The sequence below is a fragment of the Festucalex cinctus genome, chromosome 11, assembly GCF_051991245.1.
Source record: "Festucalex cinctus isolate MCC-2025b chromosome 11, RoL_Fcin_1.0, whole genome shotgun sequence".
Lineage (NCBI taxonomy): Eukaryota > Metazoa > Chordata > Actinopteri > Syngnathiformes > Syngnathidae > Festucalex > Festucalex cinctus.
In genome coordinates this window covers 22,273,312-22,286,400 of record NC_135421.1, presented here as the reverse complement: position 1 = coordinate 22,286,400, position 13,089 = coordinate 22,273,312, and the positions used below count along the sequence as shown (strand labels likewise).

At 37.9% G+C, this 13,089-nt stretch overlaps 1 protein-coding gene across 4 annotated transcripts in view; it reads left to right on the top strand.

Moving 5' to 3' along the window:
• LOC144031002 (ephrin type-A receptor 6-like) overlaps nucleotides 1–13,089 on the top strand; it is a 187,172-nt gene that overhangs the window by 171,579 nt on the left and 2,504 nt on the right. For 3 of the 4 annotated variants that reach the window (XM_077537683.1, XM_077537680.1, XM_077537682.1), the window contains 7 exons: nucleotides 1,158–1,283; nucleotides 1,639–1,824; nucleotides 7,765–7,826; nucleotides 7,940–8,149; nucleotides 8,232–8,384; nucleotides 11,411–11,604; nucleotides 11,938–12,087. In XM_077537683.1, coding sequence (XP_077393809.1) covers nucleotides 1,158–1,283; nucleotides 1,639–1,824; nucleotides 7,765–7,826; nucleotides 7,940–8,149; nucleotides 8,232–8,384; nucleotides 11,411–11,604; nucleotides 11,938–12,087 — 1,081 coding nt within the window. The remainder of the gene's footprint in view (nucleotides 1–1,157; nucleotides 1,284–1,638; nucleotides 1,825–7,764; nucleotides 7,827–7,939; nucleotides 8,150–8,231; nucleotides 8,385–11,410; nucleotides 11,605–11,937; nucleotides 12,088–13,089) is intronic. The other variant, XM_077537681.1, reaches the window with a different exon arrangement.

Genomic DNA, 13,089 nt, shown 5'->3' with positions numbered 1-13,089 from the left:
CAAATTAAAAACAGAAAAATCAGTAGGTCTAAAAAAATTTTTACAAAAAGTATTATTTCGGCCTATTTCAGCGAAAATTCTGCTAGTTAAGCCTGTCACACACCGACTGACATGGCCGAACCCAACTGAATATGAACCTGTGGCTAAAAAAAAAAAAAAAGGTACATTTCTGGTCCGAAGCGACGTCCAGCTAGCAAAATCTGACAGTGGTGCGACGTCTGTGGCGAGTTTCTGTTTCTCTCTGAATTATTATAATATAGCTACAGCATTCAGAGGCCTTTGGAACCATAAGGGTTTTTTATTTTATTTATTTTTTTAACAATTGTTGTCCAAGTCAATTGCTTTTGGCCACACCAACGGCGGGGCGTGCTTGGTTAGCCAAGATAGGCAAGTAGTGTAGTGACCACCAGGATCCAGCAGATGGCGCTGTGGCGGGATGAAGACTCATGTCTATTATCTCCTAAAAAAGACCGGAGATGAACAGAATGTGCGACATATCTCTTATATTCAAATAAAATGGTGCCTAAGGTTAACTTCATGGTGGCCAGTGAAGGTAAAATGGTGAACCTTTTGTGTCTGTTATTATCAGTACTGGAAATGGAGTGTTGCCTTTTGAGAGGAGGACAGTGTCCTTAAGGGTTTTGCGGTTGTTGCTTCATGCATCACAGGCAACTGATAGCTATTGTTTTTTTTCTTTGTTTTTTTGATACCGTATCGATCTCCCGAGGCGAAGCGCAGCTTGCGTCTGGCTTCCCTCCTGCAGGCAAGTCAGGCTCCGCTAAAGATTTACCGACTTGCTCAAGGACACTTGTGCAAGCATGGATGCTTGCATTAAACAAGGCTTAAGCAGGTTATTAAAGTTCTGTAATACAGTCAAGATGTTTCTAGATTTTATCAGATGATAATTTAGCAAGGATCATCTCGCCGCTTTCCTGTAGAGATTTTCAATGAGATTACATTTTTTTTTTTTTTCCACTGGCGTAATTTCGGTTTTTAATTAAAGGAGCTCAAGAGTTTAATTACATTTTTCTAAATGATGATCATCTCTGTTTAATTAATTTCACCCTTCAACTTAATCATCATATTAAAGAGTAGTACAAAAAAAAATAAAAAATCTACCACTTCATACTATCTTTTTTGTCATCCAAACGGTGCAGTTCCTTTCCCTGGGATTAAGACATACGTGGACCCCGACACTTATGAAGACCCTTCGCAGGCCGTCCATGAGTTTACCAAGGAGATCGACCCATCCCGGATCCGTATTGAGAGGGTGATTGGAGCCGGTATGCATCCACCCACAATTTGCTGTGTGGGTGATGATTTGATGATGTTCACAGCACACATAATAAGAATCACTTCTTAGCATCCCCAATGCTAATTTTATGTAAACATTACGTTAAAGAGTGAAAAGATTTACAGAGAAAGATCAAGTATGTCTTTTGTTGGAAAGAGACATCATTTGAGCCACTGAGGCACTCATTCAAGGTGAGTCAAAACTGCAACACTGCCCCCAGGTGGAGCTTAAAGGTACTTGCTGTGAGTGGACTCCTGCAGTTGTTTGCCAACCAACATTTTATATTAGAAAAAAAAAGATAATTGTTAGGAATCACTTCCTGAAGGTTTTTGTGTGCTCTCCAGGTGAATTTGGAGAGGTGTGCAGCGGCCGCCTGAGAACACCTGGCAAGAAGGAGATTGCTGTGGCGATCAAGACGCTGAAAGGCGGCTACGTGGAGCGTCAGAGGCGGGACTTCCTGCGCGAGGCTTCCATCATGGGCCAGTTTGATCACCCCAACATCATCAGGCTGGAGGGGGTCGTCACGAAAAGTAAGAAAAAAAAAAAATGATACTACCTTTAAATCATCTGTCGGTTGGCTTGTTTTGCTCGTGAACTTTGTATACATGTGTTGTCTGCCAGCCTCTTATGTTAATGTAATGTGAACATTATACATAGATTATCCTCTGGCGCGCATGTGAGCGTGTAGCGCCAAGTGTCGTTTTTACGGAGGGCTAAGTTTTATGCATGCAGAGTGTGTGTGTGGGGGGGGGGGAAGGGGGTGTGCGTTGACTTGTTAAGGACCTCTGTTTTACGGGGCTCACCCAGCACAACATATGGTTGTTTTTACACAGGCTGTATAAAGAGAGACGTCTTTCTGAATATAAATACGTTCCTTGAAGAGTTCCGGTCGCTCACTAAGACCAAAAACTGTGACCTGACTTCTCTAACACAATATTCAGGGCCGTTTCTAGCTTGGTGGGGGCCCTAGGCAAGATTCTGTTTGGGGGGGCCCCGAGTTTGCCAAACTACAATGAAGAGATTCCTAACACTTTATATCAGGGGTGTCAAACTCATGTTAGCTCAGGGCCCGCATGGAGGAAAATATATTACTAAGTGGGCCGAATCGGTAAAATCATGGTATATAACTGGTATAAAAGAATTACCGTCAATTATTAGCAGATTTTTGCGATTTTTGGGCCAGCCCTAAATTACGGAGCTCAACCTTAATCTATTGTTTAAAAAAATAACACGAATGCAAATGAAACGCGGCAACACTTTGCCTGTATGAGTTCCGGACATGTTAAATCTACCTGTTTAGCATATATATAGTTCCCAGAATGCATTGTGTGGCACAGTTAATGAAGTTATAATGACGTTAATCCCTGTCATATGTATTCGTATTAACAGTAATTTAATTTTTGTCGTATTTAACATGTTTATTTTGGTCTATGATTTAAAAAAACAAAAATGTAAACAAACCATAACTTTAAGTTGTGTGTAAAATAATGACTTCCAGGGCGATTGCGTGTACACGTTACGTTACTCAGCCGCCCACTTCGCCTATAGCCAAAAATGGCTCTGACGATATGGAGAGTTTTATTGTAAGATGCTGGTTAGCTACGCCAGCTTTGGGATTCGGCACAATTCAACTGTTACAGAATATTTAATAGGGTTTTTTTGTTTGTTTGTTTGTTTGTTTGTTTGTGTGTTTGTTTGTTTGTTTTACATTTTTAGAATGTCTGCATTCGGTTTCAAACTTTCATCCCCCCCACCCCCCCCCCCAAAAAAAAAAATTGGACATAAGTGTTTTTCAAATTTGCTAAAATGAAAAACCATTTCAATCAAAAACATCTCAACAAGTCAAGTTATATATGAACATTTTATTTGATAGCAGCTTTGCAATTCTTGCATCCATTGGACTTGAGGTTGGTTTTTTTTGGGCAGCTTCTGCTTGAATTTCTTCCCAGGAAGCCAGAAGAGCCTCCCAGAGCTGCCGTATGGATGTGAACTGCCTGCACAAAATGAACTACGCTGCAAATTTTGTGCATTTGGCAGACTCAATTCTTCTACATCTGTTTGTGTTCGCAAGCTTTGAGTAAATCAGGCCAAAACTCTAGAACGGAGGTGTCCAAACTATGGCTCGGGGGCCAGTTTTGGTCCACCGTCCCTTTTTAAGTGGCCCGCGGCAAATATTAAAAATGACATCTGTTACTCATATATTTGTTGTTTTATACTGTACAGCTTTTATAAATATGCAAATGAATTATTCTAAAATGTGCTCCTATGGGGAGCATAGTGTGGGGAAAACAACACTTTGGCACATAGTGACATAATAATAAAAGACAATAAAAGCTAAATCAAGTCCGGCTAACATTAACTCATTTACTCCCAAAAACGTATAAATATGTTCTATTTTAAATGTTGTAAGTGTTCCAAAGATATATTTATTCAATTATTTTATGGTTTGTTTGTTTTTTTTATGCTAGAGCATATACAATGCTTTGATGCAGTGAACAGGTGAAAAAAGGGTAGTAATTACAAAAACGGCCAGCAGGTGGAGCAAAGTATAAGAGATCAACTAGGGCCATGATAAAAACGTTGTTTCTCCATAATTCTAAACAGATTTGTGAATAATGATTAAACTTAGCTATATTCTAAGTAACTAACTAATAACTAACTAACTAATAAATTTGCTCCTACGGGGAGCACAGTGTGGGAAAAAAAACACTTTAAAAAAAAACACATAGTGACATAATAATAAAAGACAACAAAAGCTAAATCAAGTCAGGCTAACATTAACTCATTTACTCGCAAAAACGTATAAATATGTTCTATTTTAAATGTTGTAAGTGTTCCAAAGACATATTTATTCATTTATTTTATGTTTTGTTTTTTTGTTTTTTTTATGCTATAGCATATACAACGCTTTGATGCAGTGAACAGGTGAAAAAAAGGTAGTAATTACAAAAACAGGTGGAGCAAAGTATAAGAGATCAACTAGGGCCATGATAAAAACGTTGTTTCTCCATAATTCTAAACAGATTTGTGAATAATGATGAAACTTAGCTATATTCTAATGCTAATTGCTGCAAAACGGAAAAAGATAAAAATAGATTTTTTTTAAATTTTTTTTCTGATGAAAGAAGAGACTCTAATCTTTCGTTTGGTAGGTTTCATGTTTTTATAGCAAAAGAACACAACATTCTGTGGACCTTGCAAAATCAGTCAAAATCCAGTAAAACAGCCGGTAGCGAAGGGAGTTGCTTCTATGAAAATGGCTGGGAGGGAATGAGTTAACAATGGGACTCGAACGTTGACCTTCAGGTCACATTTATGAAATGTGTGATTTATTTACTCACAGTGAAAGTGCGATTGGAGCGGGTATACCGATGGTTTAGTTGTCTGACATTGTAACTGGGGAACAATTTACACAAGCCATTTAAAAAAAAAATGTCTGTTTCACTCTGTGCACACATATAGCACCGTGCAATCAGGCACAATTTGTGCTTGGCAGTATGATCCATCCGTCAAGGCCTTTCATCAAAATATCCCTTTTTCTGCCTGTCTGTATGTCTGTCCCACTTCCTCCCGCCCGTCTTTTAGTCCCTCCATCTGTTGTTGTTCTTTGGAGACTAATTATGGCAAGTATTGTGCTGTGACTGACAGCCATACCTGCAATGAAATAACAGGTGACACACTAGACTGCGATAAACAGGTGCATTTGTTTGGGCTTTAATTTGTTTGTTTGTTTGTTTTTGCTCGTGAACTGTACTGCAGAACTTCTACGGTCCAGATCCTGCTAATTAGTCCTGCTGAGCCAAACTTGGCAGAACAAGAAATATAATAAATATATTGCTTTGTTCAAATTGAGTTGCTCTTCATTGGTCCGCATGCGTGTAACAGGTCACCTTGCGACGTGTCCCCAGTTGCCACCGTTTCCTATTTTTTTTTGCAAGAAGTCATAATGGCACAGCGCATTTTAATGTGATGAAACAGGAGGTGGAAATGAGCTATATTAACATTTGTGTCCTCTTTCGGATCATATTTAATATTTTCTCGCGCGTGCTGTATCACAGTTCGATTTGGGTTCAGGGTCGCCGCCAGGAATTTTGGGGCACGTGGTGCGTTTGTCGCAAGTCGCTCGAGGCAGACAAAGTCGACAACGCTGATTAAATGCCGCAAGGGGGCCCCGTCAATCATCGGGCCTTAAAATCGTTTCCCGCCTTAACCCTTCTTATAGAACCGCTGTTGAGGCTGTTTGGCTTTGAGTTTTCTGTTTTGGTAAGGAGGCATTTCATTTTAAAATACAGTAATTCCTCACATTTGTGATTTAAATTCACCTATTAACAAATTGTGTTTGGAATCTGTTTGCTGTTATTCACTGAAAAATTCGCCCTGTTTAATATAAACAGTGCTGGGAACGTTACCTCCTAAAAGTGATTAGTTATAGTTACTCATTACTTGCTCAAAAAAAGTAACTGAGTTTGTAATTGAATTACTTCATAATAAAAGCAATGCATTTAACGTACAATAAAAGCAGTGTTTCAAATAAGGGGAAAATAAATAGTTAGAATTACTCCATTTATGGAAAAAAATATGGAGTTACCTATTCCCAACATGGAATATATAAGTAGTGCATCGTAAAAGAGGAGGAGCTTCTATCAACCTCGACAAAGTTCTGTCTTAATTAAAAATTAGTACTTTGACGCCATCTTGTGGCATCGATCAACAATTTGAAACCTTTTTTACGAAAGGTGTCAATTATTTGCAGATTCTTGCTATTTGTGACAGGGCTTGAGCTCGATTCCTTGTAAATAGATATTTGGCCTCTTAAGTTGAAATTTGTCACAATGGCTTTTGTTGCCATATTGTGACATCTTAAGTCTGTTTGACAGGGCTTTGGCGCCACCTTGTGGCATTTAAGGGCGTCTCAGTACACAAAAACAAATAGGTGAGTTTTTCAGTGAATAATAGATTTAAAAAAAAAAAAAAAGTGCTAATAGGTGAATATGAAAGTAGCAAATTGCAAATAGGATTTTTTTAGCTGGTTATTTTTATTTTATCTAAGTGCACATCATGTATTTATTTTAATGGTTCACCATCTTCGATTGTGTATTGTCACGACTTAGATTTACTTCCCGGGACGACTTGTCACCTGACTTCACCAGATTTTCAGTTTGTGTGTTCTTTTGTGTTCTTTCTAGTGCAGGGGTGTCCAAACTTTTTCCTCTGAGGGCCACATACAGAAAAATAGAAAGCTGCAAGGGCCACTTTGAGGTTGTTGTTTTTTTTAAGTTATTTATTAACACATTCATTGCCAGACCATCAAAAAATGCATCATTTGACGTCTTTTTCCGTCAATGGCAGTGAATGAGTTCAACATGGTAAAAATCAATGCAGCAATTATAAATTGTTGATATAATGTACAGTTACTTATTGAAAACTGCTAACCGTCACAAGGCAAATCGTGACACCTGTGTGCCACTGTAATAGATATGCCTCTCCACTGAGCAGCAGCTGATCCCAACTTGACATTCTGAACCACAAGAACAATCGGTCGTCAACTGACCACACTTAACAACCATTAATGTGATGTTTTCACATTTTTTTTCATTAATAATTAACCATTAATTAATGTGATGTTTTCACAAATTGGACGTTGACACTAAGAAACAAGTGGATGAATATATTTTTATTTCTGGAACTGAATTTTTAGCTGCAAATTTGTGTCTTTGAGTAGCTAGAAATGTTTAATCCACCCTCTTTTTTTTTTTTTTTTTTTTTTTTTTTTTTAATAAACAACATTGAAAAATGAAAAAAAAATTATGGCGGGCCGCAAATGGCCCACAGGCCGTAGTTTGGATAGCCCTGTTCTAGTGGGTGGTGGTGTTCACGTAACTTCTCTTTTTCACTTTGTTTAGCCTGTCTGGTCTCTTTTGTCTTGGTATTTGTTATTCTAGAAACTTTCAGTTTTCTTTTAATGTCATTACTCAAGGCAGTGGAGTCAGACAAAGTATTGTTCAACCTGTTGTTGATATATTGAGTGTTGGAATGCACTTGTTGTCATTACACATCGTGTACTTGCATCATGAAATGGAGAACATGTTGCTTGTCAGTTTCTTGCACACCGTCTTCTTCATTCAGATTGTTTTTCCACATTCTCCCGTGAGAAAACACTGGAATAAGACATTATGTAAGCGCTTGAGACTTTTTCTTTTTATTTCACTGTCACGCAACACCTTTCTCCAAGTTGTCAGAGTTGATCTCTAACTCCAAAGGGATCTTTGACGGAAGATATGTAATCGTGGGAAATGTTATCATATTTTCAAGTCGCTGTTGAAATCATGGATGTGCCTTTGGTTGAACTAACTGACTTATTATTGCATCAGAGGTTTTGAGAGTCTACTGTTCACTATTTTGTGTGACTTTTGATAGATTTTGGGGAATTTTGCACTAATGAAGGATATTTTGTGCTCGTGCATATGCAGGCAGGCCTGTGATGATCGTGGTGGAATATATGGAAAACGGATCATTGGACTCATTTTTGAGGGTAAGTGCCATGCAAACTGTCTCCATTATTGTCCCTTCAACCTTTATTTTCTTCTCCTGTCTATCATGTCCACCCCAAATTGACTTGTGTGTGTTCTCTCCTTTCGGTGTCAGCAACACGATGGTCACTTCACTGTCATTCAGCTGGTGGGCATGCTGCGGGGCATCGCTTCAGGAATGATGTATCTGTCAGACATGGGCTACGTTCATCGAGACCTGGCAGCTCGAAACATCTTAGTCAACAGCAACCTGGTGTGCAAAGTGTCAGACTTCGGTCTGTCCAGGATCCTGGAGGACGATCCCGAGGCTGCGTACACGACAACGGTAAGGGCGCTTATAAAACGGTTGTTTTCGCATACTATTGAATCGATTTGAGTTTGCATTCATTCGTATTTGTACGTTGAAGCAGGGTGGAAAGATCCCAATCCGATGGACTGCCCCAGAAGCCATTTCATACCGAAAATTCTCCTCATCCAGTGATGCGTGGAGTTACGGCATTGTCATGTGGGAAGTGATGTCTTACGGGGAGCGGCCATATTGGGAGATGTCGAATCAGGACGTGAGTACTGTTTGTGAAGTAAAATTGTTGCTCTTTTCAGTGAGTAAAAGATGATAATGATGACATAAAAATTGTGACTCGTGTTGAGAATGAGGTCTGAATGTGAGTGTGAATGGTTGTTTGTTTATACCAGCCACGTGGCTCTTAAAAAAAAAAAAAAAAAAAAAGTAATAGATTTTTTTTTTACGTAGCTTTATTTTTAGATCAAATAGTTTTTTAATAAATTATTTAGATTAAAAAATGATATTCAAAAATTGTCAGAGTCCAATTTCTAAAGTTGACAGAAAAAGAGAGAAGAAAGGTAGATGAAAACTTATTACTCTACTGATTATTTATTATTACTAACCTGTTAATTACCTATGTTAGAGGAAAAGCAGAAAATTACCATAACATGTCCACAACATTATAAAAAAATGAGTCTGAAAATTGATTTAAGAAAAGGTAGGAAAGAAAGTGTTCAAACGTATACACTGTACTATAAAATGTCAAAAAATATGAAGGAATCCTGAAAATGACCATAAAATGTCCACAAAATTGCCAAAAAAAAAAAAAGTCTGAAAATGATGCGATTGGCTGGCAGCCAGTTCAGGGTGTGCTCCGCCTACTGCCCAAAGACAGCTGGGATAGGCTCCAGCACCCCCACAGCCATTGTGAGGAGTAAGCATGGATGGATGGATGCCTGAAAATTGATTTAAGAAAAGGCAAGAAAGAAAATGTTCAAAAATAACTATAAAATGTCCAAACACAACAAGGAATCCTGAAAATTACCATAAAATGTCCACAAAATTGCTAATAAATAAATAAATACATACATACATACATACATAAAAAGTCAGAAAATTGATAGCAAAATAAAGGCAGGAAAAAAAAATAAAAAAATGAAAATAAAATAAAACAAAACATTTCCAAAACAAAGGAAGGAGAGGCAAAAAAATTACATAAAATGTCCATAAAATTGTCAAAAATGTAAGGCATTTGACAGAAAGACAAAAAAGTATGAAAAACAAAGTCTGAAAGAAAAAAAAATCCAAAAACGGAAGATTAAAGTTAGAAAAAAATTACTCTCAAATTGGATGCTGCTATTTTTCTGTTATGGTGTACCTCAATTTAGCACCGTCTTGGGCCTTCAGTACATTAGACTAACACTAACACGCCGTTTTTCAATCACAAGCTTCAAATGTTTTGTGGCTCCAGACAAATTTTTAGTTATTTATTTGTCCAAAAATGGCTCTTTTGACAGTAAAAGTTGGCGTGCAACCAGTCTGGTGTACTCTGCCTCTCACCCCGCACCAGCTAGGTTAGCCTCCAGCTCACCTGCGACCCTAATCAGTTCAAATAGTATGGAAATAAAGATGGATGGAAGTTAAAAATACGCTGACACCTCACTTCAAGATTTTTGCGTGACTTCAGAGACCAATTTCCCCTAAATTTTCCATTAGTTCTGTCTCATTAAATATTGTTGGCACTGCAAGAGGAAGAAGGTGAGGGTCAAAAACGGAACATGAGATATTCGCCGAGCGTTGATCGTGAACTGTCAGCTGAAGGAGGGAGTGTAAAGGTCAAAGATTTATCAGACTTTGATCCAGTTGAGGGGAAGTTTAAAGCTGTGGCTTCTGTGTGCCTGAGTGACCCGCTGATCCGGGAGCTGCGGTTTCGGGGATTGGAAGGGCCATGGAAGCATATCCATCACTCACTCAGATGAATGTGAAAACTGCGCACATAATCCCTCTAGTCTCTCTCTCACACATACACACACATCCATGCGCTTACGTTACACACGTATACTGGCAGGATTTGTGTTGTTTGAGAATTGCTTCAAAGTGTAACTTGCAGTTTTGCAGCATCAACTTACCGAAGCTCCGAACGCTGCAAAAATATTCGTATATAGAGTGCAACATTGCTTCTTGTAAACATGATACAAATACTAGTACAGTGTTGAACGGTTATAACTAGGGGTGTCTGGCGATGAAATTTTGATCACATGACTTCAATAGTTAAATCACGATTAATCACAAATTTCATATCTATTCTAAGTTTCCAATAAAATGTACAATAAAATATATTTTCTTTCTGTTTTCATACAATGTTAAACTAATAGAAATATGGCTGGATTAAAATTTTTAATTGTAATTAATTGCATGACTTAATTTGTTAACTCATGATTAATTGTAACTTTTATATCTGTTCTAAATGTACAATAGAATTTTTTTTCTAAGTTTTCATACTCGTTAACATAAAAGTTGAAAAAATGTTAAATTAATAAGAAATATGGCCACATCTATAATTCATGAAATTGAGTTAAAATTAAAAAAATGTGCTGTACTGTAATGAGTATGATATTGATTTGTATTGAGGTCATGTGTCTGCCACTAGATGGCATAATTGCATTTGTAAGACATTGGTGATAGCTCAGTGCATTTTTCTTTTCATATTAAAGGTGCATTGTGCTGTTTAAAAAGCGTTTTCTATGTCATACATGCTCCACCAACGCCCAGATGAGTACAAAGAGCCCTGACTGTTATTATCTTCCCTTTATAGTAGAGTGTGCGGACCCCCGCACACTCCACAGTTTCTTTGGTGAAGGCAGGGGCGGAGTTTTTCTTACCTCATTTGAAGTCATGTCTTTGTTTGTCAACTGTAGCTGACATTTTATGATTGTGCACGTACTCGCTGCAGTTACACTTTGGGCCAGAGGCGGCAGTCGTGAGTAAAAAAGAGACAAACTGCACAGTGATCCTTTAAGATCTATCTAATCTTTAACGTGAAGTAACTTGTAAAATTCTGCACATTTTTAAAATTGCAAAATACAACTTGAACCCAGCTTCCACAAATATATGCATTATTACTAAATGTATTACTGCTAAATTTTGATGTGGACATTGCGACTGAAAGTATAGGTTTTCCAAGTAAGGGGCGGTCCTAAATCGCACGTTTAAAAAATTTGCGGCATTAGAGGAACTTTAAATTAACTCTAAATTATCGCACTAATTTTGACACCCCTAATTATGATCTTTGTTCGTGTCCAGGTGATTCTGTCTATCGAGGAGGGCTACCGGCTTCCAGCACCGATGGGCTGCCCCGTGGCCCTCCACCAACTGATGCTGCACTGCTGGCAGACGGAAAGAAGTCATCGGCCCAGATTTGCAGACGTCGTCTCCTTCTTGGATAAACTCATCCGCAATCCCAGCAGCTTGTTGCCACTGGCAGAAGACATTCAGAGGTAGCTACAGAATTTTTGTTGCTAGTATACCCTTGACAACTGACTTGCAGCTTGGGGACATTTGTTTACATTACGCACTGTACAAACAGTTACCTTGGAGTCCAATAATTAGCTTGATTAGCTATTAGTTGACTTTACCATGAGGAATAGCAATGGACACCTGCTATTTTCGGAAGGACCATGATGATAATATTAATTCTAACAATTAGATTCTCAGAGCACTTTTCTGAGCGGTGAAAATCTGTCATGCTGGGAAATTAATTATGTTCCAAACGCAAGATGCTGATAAAAGGCAGGCAGTATCTGATCGTACTGTGTTTCTGATTATGTCAGTCTACCGGAGTCTCCTGTGGAGGAAATGGACTACCCACTGTTCATCTCCATTGGCGACTGGCTGGACTCCATCAAAATGAGTCAGTACAAAAGCAACTTCATGGCGGCGGGATACCACACGTTGGATTGCGTAGCGAGGATGAGTATCGAGTGAGTAGCCAAAGCCAAAAATCATATATCGCGTCACAAACTTAACAGGAGTTGTTAGCTGTGCAATAATGACTACTAGTCACAATTGTTTTACTCACAACGTATGCACATTTTGTGGGAAATAACTAAGTTGCGTTAGAACAGCCGTTTACCTTGCACCGTTATTAGACGTGGTCTGAGCAGGTGTAAGGTTTAGATCAGGGATGGGCTAGTTATAAGTTTTGGGGGTCACAATTTTTCATCAGTGCTACACGGGGTCCACATCAGACCACGCACTTCCTAACCAGATATTTGACAAAAATATTATTTTCGATATGGACTAATGTGTGCTCTTAATATATTTCGTTTTTCATTATTCAGTTCTCTGCATATATCTCATTCACTGCCATTGACGGCTAAACACGTCAAATATCCATTTTTCCTATGTTGGCAGTGAATGTGATAAAAAAAAAGATCAATTATTCTGACCCAATAACAGGCTCTCTTGTATTTTTTTTTAAATAAGGAAATGTAAATACAAATATTAAGAAAAATATAAAAAATAAAAAAACATTTTTAAAAAAGGCATTCAAGGACACCACAAAACTGTACAACTAGTGGTGATATAAACAATCGAAAAGTAGAGTTGATGCATATTCACAGTTTGGCACCGGCAAATTTATGGGGGGGGGGGTTTCTTCTCCCCCCCCGCCCCCCCCCCCCCCCCCCCCCAATATTGTGGTTAAGTCCGTTTTTCTTGGATTTTGTTTCCACATTGACTGAATATTTATCATTTTTTGAAAAATTTGGGGGGGGGGTTGTAAATAAATTAAAAAGTAAATTAAAAATAAATAAATAAAATTGTAAAAATTAATTAAAAAAAATTTTTTTTAATTTTTTTTTCCTGCCCATTTACCCGTTTTCATGGAAAACGTATACTGTATTTAACTACAAAAATAAATAAATAAATAAAAAAAGTGGGGGGCGTTTGTAAAAAAAAAAATAAATAAATAAAATTGATAT